Source organism: Diabrotica virgifera, chromosome 8 (genome assembly GCF_917563875.1).
Source record: "Diabrotica virgifera virgifera chromosome 8, PGI_DIABVI_V3a".
Lineage (NCBI taxonomy): Eukaryota > Metazoa > Arthropoda > Insecta > Coleoptera > Chrysomelidae > Diabrotica > Diabrotica virgifera.
Genome location: NC_065450.1, coordinates 87565620 through 87579374, shown reverse-complemented (window position 1 = coordinate 87579374; position 13755 = coordinate 87565620). Strand labels below are relative to the sequence as shown.

The following is a 13755-nucleotide window of genomic DNA, read 5'->3' as shown; positions in this document are numbered from 1 at the left end:
TAGCACCTATAGCAAAGTTGCTTGCATCTGTGGTGAGGTTGAAAGGCTGCGTAAAATCCGGGTATTGTAAAAGTGGTTCGTTGGTTAGCAGGTTCTTGCAGATTTTGATACAGTTGAGGAATTGTTCAGTGTGTTCTATCTTGGCATCTTTCTTCAAACATGAGGTGAGAGGCTTTGTTATTTTTGCGAAATCCTTGATGAACTTCCTGTAATAGCCAAGTAGTCCGAGAAATCCTCTAATCTCTTTTGCTGTCCTTGGTATGGGATAGTCTATGATGGCTTTAATTTTGCTTGGATTTGGCTTTATTCCTTCGGGAGTTACGACATGACCCAAAAATTCGACTTCTTTTTTCAGAAATTCGCATTTATCTATCTGTATCTTGAACTTTGTTTCTCGTAGTCTCTCGAAGATTTTCTTAAGGTTGGCCATGTGTTCCTGGAGTGAGGTTGAGTATACGATAATGTCATCCATATATACTAAGCAGATGTCTCCTACAAATCCTTTAAGCACGTTGTCCATTATCCTCTGGAATGTAGCTGGTGCATTCTTCAATCCAAAAGGCATTCTGAGATATTCGTAGTGGCCATTTTCAACGTTAAATGCTGTTTTCTGTATATCTTCCTCTGCCATTTCTATCTGGTGAAATCCACTGGCTAGATCAAGCGTAAAAAAATATTGACAGCGTCCTAGTTTATCGAGGATGTCCGTGATATTCGGGATTGGGTATCTATCGTCTATAGTCTTCTCATTCAACTTCCTGTAATCGACTACGATTCTCCATTTGATTTTTCCTGAGGCGTCTGGTTTCTTCGCCACGACCCAGATTGGCGACGACCAGGGCGACTGACTTGGTCTGATGATGCCTTGGTCCAGCATTGATGTTATCTGCTTGTTAACTTCTTCTCGATGAACATGTGGATATCGATATGATTTTGTGAAAACTGGGACTTCATCTGTTGTTCTTATATGGTGTTTTATTTGATTTGTAAATGTTAAAGTCTCATCAGGATTATGGAATATGTCTGCAAATTTTCTGCATAAACGTCTGATATGCATCTCCTCTTCTGGATTTAGATGATCTGTTCTGATGAGGGGATCAATGTCTATTAGTGTTTCTGTTTCCATAGGAATGATGTCCGAAGTGTACAGATGATATTCATTAAGATCTATTGGATTGCTTTTAACAGGATCGGTGAGTGCTACTTGAATAGGTTCATCGGTGTTGTTGATCATTTCGGTCCAGGCTAGTTGATTGCAGGCTTCGCTGAGAGTTTCTCTTAAAATCGCCCCATGTATTTCTTGTTTCGGTATAAGTATGGTGCCTTTTGTTTGTTTCACTGAAAGTCGTACATGTGTGATTTTTCTGGGTTCTAATTGAATTGTATAAAACTGTGTCTTATTGGTTTCATAATAAAAGATAGGGAGAACTGAATGTGCCGTAGTTAGTGTGGATGCTGGGAAATTAAGTGTGCTTGTAGAAGTTTTAAGTTATCAAGGCCTATAAGACCATCAAATGTTTTATGAAATTTAAAAAGGTAAAATTTTAGATTAATATTAGAATTAAATTCAGGGAAGATGGGAATTTCGGCACAATATTCTTGTGAATGGTTTTGAAATATTGAACTGACTACAAACGGTTCGTGCTTGATGAAATTTTTATAAAATTTGGAAGCAATTTCGGGGTTAAGAAATGATTTGGTTGCCCCTGTATCAAGAAGAAGTTTGAGTGGGGGATTTTGGATTTTGATATACGGAAGTTCTTTTTTGTCTGAATAAGAATTGAGTTCGACTACGTTTCTTCGTTTTCCTCTTGGGGTTTTGGAAAATTTACATCTTCTTCCTCCTCGTATTGGGTATTCTGGTAGTCTTCTACGTGGTAGTCCTCCGAATATGTGTCCTGATTTGGGTAGTAATATGCCTGTTCTCCATAGTAGGCATTGGTGTCGTTTTCGTCTTGCTGTTCAATATTAAACAGCTCTTCTACGATGATATTTGGAGCGTATTGTTGCTGTGGCTGTGGTCTAAAATTTCTGAAGCTTTGTCCTCTGTTAAATCCTGTTTGGCGTGTGCTTACAGACATCGGTGTTGGCTTGTATTGTTGCGGTGGTTTGCTTGCCCATGGGTTAGGTCTTGGAGGTTGTGTATTTGTTATGGTTTGTTGTTTCTGTGGTTGGAATCGAGCGGGTTGTATTGGCCATCTTGGATTAAATGTAGACTGTTGTGGTCGTGACGGTCCTGGATTATTTCCAAAAAATGGTTGGTGTAACTGGGGCCTGGGCATGGGTTGTTGCCATTGTGGTGCTGTTACGAACTGCGGCTGTCTCTGGGGTTGTATGTGAGTAGTTTTATTTGGCAATGAGAAATTGGTTCTTTGTAAGTATCTGATATTGTTCTCTTCTTGGATAAATCGGAGAGCGACAGCAAGGCTTGTAGGCCTCATTGATCGTATGGTTGATCCTATTGGTTCCCTTAATCCTGCTAGGAACGTAGTTAGGGCTTGTTGTTGAAAGAATGTCTTTTTGCTTGCTTTTACAGCTTCATTATCGTTATGGAGTTCGATATGATTTGAAATTGTGTTTAAAAGTGTCATTACTTTTTCATGAAATTGTTGGGGAGACTCATTGGGCCCTTGCTTCAAGTTTACTATATCTCGTGTGAGCGAATTTTCATTGCGTTGGTCGGCAAAATTTTGTATTAGCGTGGTCCTTATTGTGTTCCAGTCTTTACACCCATATACAGAAATGACTTCTCGAGCACGTCCTTTAATTTTATTCATTACGCCTCGAGTCAACATGTGATTTTGAAAGCTTTCGGGATTAGCACGATCCCAGAAATGATCAAGAACCATTGTAGTAACTTCAATGAAGTTATGCAGTTCGTTAGGGTTTCCATCGTAATCAGGTACGACAGATAGATGTTTATTGACATCAAAAACAAGAGCGGGAGCGGGTGCCACGGCCATAATATCTAATTGACTAGCGGGAGCAGGAGTAATAATTATAGACAGTATATCTAAGCTTATTGGAGTATTATTTGAAGAGTTATCGTTAGCTTTTAAACTAAATTGAGCAACTGAGTTATTTTGCGAAATAGAAGCAGCACCATGTTCGACAATCGATTCACTGATAGTTGCAAGAGAATTACTAATTTTAAGCGATGAAATTTGTGAAGCAATTAAATTAGGATTAGAAAAAATATTAAATTTGCTTACAGATAGAAGATTATGCTTTGGTGCATTTCTTCTCGAAGGAACTGACTTCTTTTCTGCTTTCTTCTTATCGTCTTTCGGCATATAAATGGATTTTTACACTTTGACACTGGTCTTCCGTAGACTTCTGGGGTTGAACGGCTGTGGTTTTCCCTGGAAGTTGGTTCGTAGCGGGTAAACGTTTAAAAACGACGAGGATCACTAAAGGACTCTCCCACTTATCTTACTGCACTGTGCCACTCAAAGGTTTAAACTCACTAAGGTACTTTTTAAAAAGACCCTTTATTAACTTTTACAAATATACTTCACTTTTAATTGATCGAAAATAACTGAAATTAATTACAATGATATTACTTTTATATAAAATCAAAATGCTGAATATAAAAGGTAAAACTGCTGATTGCGATCGCTGACCTCTGGGGTTATTGCACCATAATTCGCTGTAGAGGTATTTTTTGTTTCTGCTTATTTTTTGTTTAAAAATAATAAATATGTCGATTTTTATCCTTTTTTGCAAAAAATTCGTTGTTTTGACTTCTGACTGATATCAAAAAGTCAAAAGTCGATAAAACTAAAAACTCGACAGCTTTACCTCGAAAAACTCATAAGCTAAAAAATCTGTTTGAATTTTTTGTTTATCATGATCTAATGATGAGTTCTGATGTCCACCGCAAAATTCATTATATTTTGAGGTGTCTTCAAAAATTTGCCACCGTTAGCTTATTTTTCAATATTTTTCCTTGAATTTTTTCTTGAATAATCTATTAATTGTACTGAATATGCCTATTTAATTTAAAAATAAAATAATTCTACCGTACTTGCAAAAATGAATGTGCTTGAAATATCAATTTCAACCCCTACGCCATCCCTTAAGGATAGATTTTGATAGGCAATCCATGCTAGAAATATTTATCTATGTATGAAATTTAATAAAAAAAAAATGTTTCATCCGGCAAGCAGATGGGTACAGATCGACCTATAAGACTCGTATTCGGATCTTAGACTACAGTATTGTCAATCAGTCAATACAAATAATAATTGGTCTTCGTCCAACATTGTTTAATTATTATAACATAATTATATGTTAGTTAAATTATTTAGGTAAGATTTTTTTGTATCCTAATATTATTTTAATCAGACTCAATTTAACTTTTCGAATCACAATTTTTACAAACAAAATAATTGCAACCCTCGTTTGAAATACATTTTTCATGGAACTCTTGTTTGCAAATATTGCATTGAATCCAACCCTCACCTGGAACACTGCCAATCTACTTCCCACACAAATCAAATAACAAAAGTATTCGTCATCAAAGCTCTTTACCTCTTCTTAGCTCCTTTTCTTCAACTCTCTTATTCGCTTTCAATTGCTTGGTGCACATTTGTACCAGTTAGTATCAATGGAACTATTTTTGGTTCCAGAATATGCGACTTAATTTATGACCTACCTTTTTCTTACACTCTGTGGAACCATTAACACCTATTTGAGACACAGATAGAGTCCTCGATAGGAGTCACCTCCTCACTCCTTATATATTTATTTGTAGAGCTAGAAGAGTCATTCATTTCTGAGCCATCTCTTTTTGTCTTTATGTCCATTTTATTCCCACAAGTTGGGACAAAATATTGTTAGTCTAGAATCCTTTAGAGGTAACCTCTGTAACATCGCTTAGCTAATACTTTTCCCTTCGCCTTACATTTAGTTCGCATGCTTATACAGGGTGTCCAGAAACTCTACCGACAAACGAAACAGGAGATTTCTCAGATAATTTTAAGACAATTTAACCCAATTCACCTAGTCCGAAAATGCTTCCTAAAGAAGCTAGAGCTATTTGAAGATGGCTAGAGCAGTGGTTTTCAATGTTTTTGAGCCATGTACCACCAAAATGCTTATAATTATTTTTGGTACCACCTAACTGAGGTATCTATGGAGGTAAATAATTTAGTAATTTAATTAACTACAAATATGCTGGATTTTGGCTGTGGTTTCGCGTTTTGTGTACCACCGCACCTAATGAAATGTACCATCAGTGGTACATGTACCACAGATTGAGAACCCCTGAGCTAGAGCTCTTTGAAGATGGCGTCATGTAATTAGTTTTTCTTACATACAAATACCTCCAGAACGATTCTATTTAGAAAAACGAAAATTGGTATGCATATTTACTTTCCAGAACTGAATCGATTCCATCCGTTGGGAATTTCTAGTACCGGTCATATCCGTTTTGGGTAGGGCAACGGATATTTTATCGCATAACTTTTTTGTCTTTAACTTTTAAGCATTTTTGACACTGGATTATTAAATTGTGAGGTATTCTAGTACTAAAAGGTACACTTGCTTTAAGTCGGTAGGACACACCGTTTTCTATAAAAATCGATTTAAAATTTTTTCGATTTTGGAATTTGAAAAAAAAAATTGAAAAAAAATTAATCTCATAACATCTGTCCCAATATTCTACATATCCATAAGACGCCTAGTTCATAAGTTCTAAACTCATAATTCTTTGTAATAAAGACCTTAGATTAGAACTGAGAGTAAGAGTTCTGAGATTTTACGTATTTTCGATGGACTTGAAAGCTGGACACTAAAGCAAGAACACGTAAATAAGCTACAGTATTATTAATAGGTATAGGGAATTAGAAAATGAAACTAGCAGGGTAGAATTATTTTTACCTTTTTATTTTAGCATGTATTTTTATTAATTCATTATTTTTTGTTAATTTCTTTATAGTTACCGCAATAGATATTCATTTGATTGGTACCGTAGTAGCAGTAGTGTGTGTATTTTATACATTTTTGGTAAGTACATATTACGTAGTACGGAATGCGGCAAAATAAGCAGTACTGAAATGCGTATCTCTCAAACTTGGGACATCTTGGTTATTAGTGCACCCTATGCAACGCACAGCTGAATCTTATGTTTGTGCGTCACAGTGTTGCCATGCCATTTCTTTCATAATTTCAATCAATGTTAAATGTACCTACAAGAATAATAGAATAAGAACGATTACTTCTCCGTCATTATACTAGGTAGAATGACAAATGAGGTGTGAAATGAAAGCTTATAATCCAAGGATAGTACTAAAGGTGAGAAATTAGACCTAGATGGTCTGTCCCTCACAAAATAAGCGTTATATTGGGGATTTCTAATGTCGACATTAAAAGTTGCACTATTTTTTTTCTATAAAACATTTTGATCTAAAACTTACCAGAAAACTTCCTTGTGCTCTCTATTTTCAAATAAACGTGATTAAGAAGCTAGATTTGAAATTTCGTCACACAACTTTTGCGATTAAACTTTGCAATGCACAAATCCGCACCATTTTCTTTGAAAAATTCATAACCTTTATCATGATAAGAATAAAATCTTGAAGCAGGTACCTTTGTCTTCAGAAATGTTAGAGCTATATACTGTAAAAATTTCAGAGAAAAATATTAAAATGGAACAGAGTTGTAGCGAGGTAAACGCAAAAAACGTGATTTATTTTTTTTATTTTAGGTTAAAATTGCGATTTTGACAATGTTCCCCCACATAAAATTAAAAATTTGCGTTTTCAGCACCCTCGAAAATATAAAGTATGAATAAAATTAGCCATTCACCACTCCGTGGTCAGTATCTCGAAAACTAAGCGCTTTTTTGAGGGTGTTCCGGTCATGTATAATATCACAAAAAATTGTAACGTGATAGTATGAAATAATAGAGGATACGGCAACGGTGTTACAAGTGATGGTCGGATCCAATGCCAAAATCTACACAGACATATTAGGGTCACTAATCCAAGATGTCCCAAACTTGTATGTGTTGTGACTGAAACGTACTGAATGGTTTCCGAACGTCGGAGTCGTCATAACATAACGTATGTGAATGTCGTGTTAATAGGGCTTTTCATTCACAGTCATTTGTTTCGAGCTTCTGTCATATGTCGTATAATCCGTGTATATTAATATACACAGATTATACAAAATATGACAGAAGCTCGAAACAAATGATAATCGATGAAAAGCCCTATGCTAGGAGCTTCAGGATGATTCTCAGCTTTGCAGAAATTTTTTTTATCGTGGAGTACTATCTTCGATATCATACGGAAAAGGTAACGAAGATGGTCCAAGCTTAAAATAAACAATGGTTTTAGCAGAACGGGGCAACGTGTCACACGACCAGAAAGTCTCTTCGAATACTGCCCGATCGTTTTGGGGATAAAATTATTTCGCGTGGCAGTGATTTTCCATACCCATCGCACACACCTCATACGTACAAATGGGGAATGATTAACCCTTATCCAGGCAACACATTTTACTTACGTAACCGGGCAACTCGGGTCCGTTGGGCCCACCACTGTTCGTGAATATACTATTCATATTTACCCATATATTTCTAATATTCATTTTTTATTTTTTACTAAAGTTAAATTTAAATTGTCTAGATTAATAAAATGTGTTACTATAGTATGCGGTCTACCTTGAGGGTGCGATCTACCTGAAGGATTTGCCATATTTTCATGCCATACTTATCTGGTTTGAAGGCATATAATACTGCTTGAAAGGACACCTACCTCGATACGTAACACGTTGCTCATCTACCGTTATGTTTTTTCCCGGTAAATAGTATTTCTGAAAGTTTAGTTTAACTTGATTCCACACATCGTGTATTGCTGCTAATTTGTCGTTCCTCCTTCGTTCAGACCTCGTATCCTTATCGTCAAATCGAACAAATCTTAGCAAATTTTTGAATCGTTTTAACCCCATGGTAGCTTTAAATATAGTAGGTCCATAAGACTTATTCCAAAGTATATCTACATTATGGATGTTGTCACTCAGGTGCCCTGCAGCCTGCAGTTAGTATTAGTCCAATAAAGGCATATAGCTCTGTAGAGTCGCAATATTTCCAGTTCTCTATCCCCAGGACTTTTTCGGCTTCTTCATTTGTACACTTCACTATTTCGTTTATAATTTTTTCGTCCACAAACAAACGAAAGGAATCAACAGGATCATCTACACTTTGACCAGGGGCTAACATTACTTTGTGCGTTTTGCTTTTTATTATGTCGCAAGATCGTATACGTCCTGTCGGTTGTGGTTGACTCTTCCAGTTAATTCCATCCTTAGTTCCAAAAATTACACACTCTGAAATCTGGGAACTTGTAGCTACACATTCTTTTTCATTATCACTCAATACTACTTGCTGATCATCCTCTTCACTTGCTTCCGAAAAATGATCTTGAATTTCAGAGTCACTTTTAATGTCAAATACTTCAGGAGATTCTTCATCATCGGAATCCCATAAATTATTAGCAATATCTTGCAGTTCTGCAGCTGAAAATGGTTTTCGGGACATTTTATTCGCACTATCTACTTTCACTGTAATTTAATCTAATTTTAGGAGCTTAGTTGTCGACACTAATATCGATATCAAACGATTGATAGCAGATGCATTATTTAAATCAAAGTATGTATAGGTACCTACCTAACAATATTATGGCATTCCAACAATGATCATCACTTTTTAAAATTCATTTAGAATAGATATAACACCTATTGTAAGCATATCTTTGATGTTCACATCAAAGAGATGTTTACATTGTTTGTTACAGGTTTAGACTTTATTATTGGATTTCCGGAATAATAAAAGTCCTTTAGATAATCCACGAAAACATTGCCTGACTGCCAGATTAACTTCTGTAACAAAGATATAGACTTAAGGTATAAATACAAATAGGGTCCGACGGGCACGTGTTGTCCCTTTACGTGACAAAATTCTTTCGACGCAATAATTTCAAAAATGATAATGAATATTTTGAATAGGTCATGACTATGTTGAAGTAAACATACTTCTAAACAAATTCAGTGATGCATGAAACTCAATAAAAATTTTTGTATCAGTTTATGATAAAAGAATTGGCGTCTCGGGCCTGTTGGACCCACCTTTCCCGGATAAGGGTTAAGAAGGCAGACCGATCCACCGTCTGACATTTCGGAACTGCGAACAAAAATTAAATATTTTTTTCGTACCAGAGGGCATCTTTACCGGGAACGTTATCGTGAATAATGTTTGCAAGGCTATATCATGTATATTAAATATACAGGGTGTTTGGTTAAAGAATGGGCCATAGCTTAACATTAGATTCCTGAGGATAAAATAGGTCGATTTAAGCTAACTTACCTTAGTACAAAAGTTTATAGTAACCGAAATACAGGGTGTCAAAGTTAAAATTGTATTTTATTTATTTTTGAATATTTTCTGACAGTCATGGGACGAAATTTTGTAAGTGGTGCTGGTACTGTACATCCTACTAAATTATGTTAAACAAACGTTTCTGGCTACTACTAGAGGCGTACGGTACGACGGGGAACGTGAATGTTTGACCCTTCCCAAATTCTACGCTACTGGAGGAATTTCTATTTTAATGAAATTTTTTGATTCTCCAATACTTTATATGTAAATAACATACTCCTCATTCGTAACGATAAAGCCATTAGTTTTCGAGATATTTGAAGCTAAAAACGAAGGATCATAATACATTAATCAAAATAAGTGTGCCATTTCATTTTTAACTTCAAATATCTCGAAAACTAATGACTTTATCGTTACTAATGAAGAATATGTTATTTGCATAGACAATATTGGCGAATCTAAAAATTATGCTAAAATAGCACTTTCATCAGTGGCGTAGAATTTGGGAAGGGTCAACCATTCACTTTCCCCTGTCGTACGCCTGTAATATTAACCAGAAACGATTATTTAACATAATTTAGTAGGGTGTACAGTACCTACACTTTCTGCTAAGTATCATATGGATATGTCAAATAGTTTTATAGTACCGGGTACACATAGTTCTTAAAGTTTTTTTATAAAGAATAAATTATTAAAAAAAAGAATACTCTAAAATAATTTGACATATCAGTGTCATACTTGACAGAAAGTGTATGCACTGTACACCCTACTAAATTATGTTAAATAATCGTTTCTGACTACTACCAGAGGCGTACGACAGGGGAAAGTGAATGGTTGACCCTTCCCAAATTCTACGCCACTGATGGAACTGCTATTTTAGCATAAATTTTAGATTCTCCAACACTTTCTATGCAAATAAGATACTCTTCATTCGTAACTATAAGGTCATTAGTTTTCGAGATATTTGACGTTAAAAATGAAAAGGCACACTTATTTTGATTAACGTATTATTATGCTCCTTCGTTTTTAGCTTCAAATATCTCGAAAACTAATGGCTTTATCGTTACGAATGAAAAGTATGTTATTTACATAGAAAGTATTGGAGAATAAAAAAAGGATGTGTGTGTACTTTGTACGCACGTAAGAAGTTATACTCCTATTATATAATTTCAACGAAATAAATATACTTAACTGTTTATATTTGCATTTTATTTAAATATTAATCTAACTTTCTTACCTACCACTTTCAAAAATTTTTTATTAAAACTACCAAAAATTAAAAAAAAACGTGAATCGTCCGGGATTTGAACCCGCGACCTCTCGATTTCTAGTCCAATGCTCTACCTCTTATCTGTTTCCTCTCCAGAGTTCGAGTTTTTAATTCTGAACAATTCATTGCAACTAAGTACATACTGTCTGTGTGCGCATGCGCGCAGAATTATGAAATTTTACTCTCAATCGCGCCTAAAGAAGTATAACTTCAAAAATTGCACTAAAATAGCAATTCCGCAAGTGGCTTGGAATTTGGGAAGGGTCAAACATTCACGTGCCCCCGTCGTACGCCTCTGGTAGTAGCGAGAAAAGTTTGTTTAACATAATTTAGTAGGGTGTATAGTACCAGCACCACTTACCAAATTTCGTGTTGTTGTCCCATGCCTGTCAGGAAATATTCAAAAATTAAAAAAATACAATTTTAACTTTGACACCCTGTATTTCGGTTAATATTAACTTTTGTACTAAAGTAAGTTAGCCTAAATCGACCTATTTTAACCTCAGGAATCTAAGGTTAAGCTATGGTCCATTCTTTATCAAACACCCTGTATATAAATATTCATTAAAATTTCAATATTAATTTCAGTATGATGTACTGTTTATGTTGCCGCATACTGTATTTTGATCTTAGTGAAATACCACTTTTACTTTTTGGTCACTAAAACGTAGGAATAGTCATGTAAACAATGCATTTAAGGTTAATAGTGAGGCGATAAACTACCCCAGATATTTGAAATAATATTCGAGAATAGTATTTCAATCAACTATGATAGCTATCGTCTACCCTAGACTAGCTCAATCTCCCAAATTGTGAGTCCACCTTGTCCTAATCAAAAACATGAACAATGAAAATGCAGAATGGAGCAAATAAAACAATAATATTTAACTAATCATGTTTATTTTTCATAAAGACATAATAATTAATGTATTAAAGAATAATATACAAGACCTTGCCGAAACTTTACACATCAGAGATTATACTTATCGATGGCGAGGCATATACAGGGTGTAACATATTTAGGGTGTAACAAAAATACAGGTAATAAATTAAATCACATATTCTGGGGCCAAAAATAGTTCGATTGAACCTAACTTACCTTAGTACAAATCGCTGCCTCAGTGCAACACTGTACTATCTCAAAATCAACCATTTTGAGAAAAACGGGTTTAAAGTTTTTCATGAGCTAAGATTGACTCCTCAGCGAAAATTATTATTGTTTATTTTCGTTTTTCAGTTAGTTGTTAGTTTACGTAAATTAGTCTTGTACAATTTTAAAAAGCACTAATGTATATATCTTCTAAAACATTTTTTATTTATTGGTTTAAATGAAAAGAATTTGAGTTGTTACAATATTGAACTGAACGTTTCAACAACTTTTAAAACTGTTACATTTGTAGATGTTATTGTTTTGTTTTGGAAATTTAATGACATTAAATTAAATTTCTTCCACAATGTTATAAAATAGTTTTGAATGTTACACTTTAGCTCTGAAATAATATAATATATAATAAAAATATTGAGTGATTGTTGTGTAAGTGTTGTTGGGAAAGTTTTGGTAAAACGTCATTTTCTAATGGAGAATAAATAATATTTATTGACACTGCCATCTTAAAAAAGCTACATTTATTTTTAGGCCGTATTCAGTACACGTGACATAAAACAGAAAGAACTGACTTAATTATCTTCATCATTTTCTTTGGTCTTCACCCGATGGGAAAAGTTATTAGGCGTTGGTATTAATTTTGCATCGCATAAACTTATATTAAATCCGCTTTTTTCTGAAGTGGAATCCCTGGTGGAGCTCGATATGCTTGTTTGAGTTGGTGCTTGTTGGAGTTCGGCTCGTTGGAGTTCGGCCGCTGTTGTTTTGCTTTTCTAGGTTTCTTTTGGACACCTCTAGAAGTAACTGAAGAGCAAGAATGTCCTCTAGACATAACAACAAGAGAACCATTTTTTCTTTTTTGTTATTTTATCGTCTAGGTTAAAAAAACATCATTTCGTTTTGCTCATAAGAATACTTATAAAAAACAGTCGATGGAGTTGATTTCTTTACTTGAAATGATTTACCGTTCGCCCATACTACTTTCTCTCCTGATATAGAGTACTGGAAATTTTTACCCGGAAAAGAATTTTCTATCGCAGTTCAGTCGTATACATCTGAGGTGTCCATTTCTTTTACCTGAAATTGTCTTTTTTCTATATTTGCCACTTAAACTACAGCGACTAGTTGGCTACGGAAATAAAGAGGGTTCTTGTTAATAGCCTTTTTTAATTGTCGTTCAATCGAAGAATGCATGTTATCCCCCTCGTTTTGAGTATGACCAACAAGTAAGTATTTATGAGTAATTGAAGGAATATCTAAAGTTTGTACTGCATATAGATACATTGATAGGAGAACGTAGTTTTTATTTTGGCCACTGCAATTGTCAGAATACAAATTACAGATTTTCCATTAGCATTTTCTTTTAAAAAATCAAAAAGGAATGAAGCGATTTCTAAAGCTCTACGTTTTGCACACCCTTCATGCCAAATATAGCAATGGCCTAGCTTAGATGTGGCGTCAAAAACCGTAAAATTGAAGGTGTTTAGTTTCCTTTTATAGTAAAATGTTGAAATTTGCCCCTTTGGAAGTTGAAATACAGCTTCAAGATCAAAACAATCAACAACAGTGTTCGAGTTATGATCACTACTATTGTTTATATATTGCTGTTTATCTGCACGAGCCGTACATAGAACTGCCTGCATGGCAATACTACATATAACATTTGATTATATTACTGTATTGCTCTGAGTTTTATACAATTGTTCTGGAGCAACACCGTAACATTTTTAGTTATTATTCTATTGCCCTGTAATGTAAGGTCTTTAAGCACAGAACCATAGTAACATACGATGAAATTATAAATTTAAAAAAATATTTTAAGATAGTACAGTATTGATCTGAAAAGAACCATCATTCTTTCATAGGAATTTATTCTTATCTCAAAACATACAAATTTTGAGATGTTACAGTATAGCACTGATACAGCGAAATGTGCACATAAAAAAGTTATAGCCCCTTGAAGTTATAAAATAAAAATCGATTTTTTAAAATATATTT

General features: G+C 34.6%; 1 protein-coding gene across 5 annotated transcripts in view; it reads left to right on the top strand.

Annotated features, from left to right (window-relative positions):
- The window catches only part of LOC126890780 (sodium-coupled monocarboxylate transporter 1), a 315978-nt gene that overhangs the window by 247137 nt on the left and 55086 nt on the right, over positions 1–13755 (top strand). For all 5 annotated transcript variants that reach the window (XM_050659968.1, XM_050659969.1, XM_050659972.1 and 2 more), the window contains exon 6: positions 5942–6009. In XM_050659968.1, the coding sequence (XP_050515925.1) occupies positions 5942–6009 (68 nt within the window). The remainder of the gene's footprint in view (positions 1–5941; positions 6010–13755) is intronic.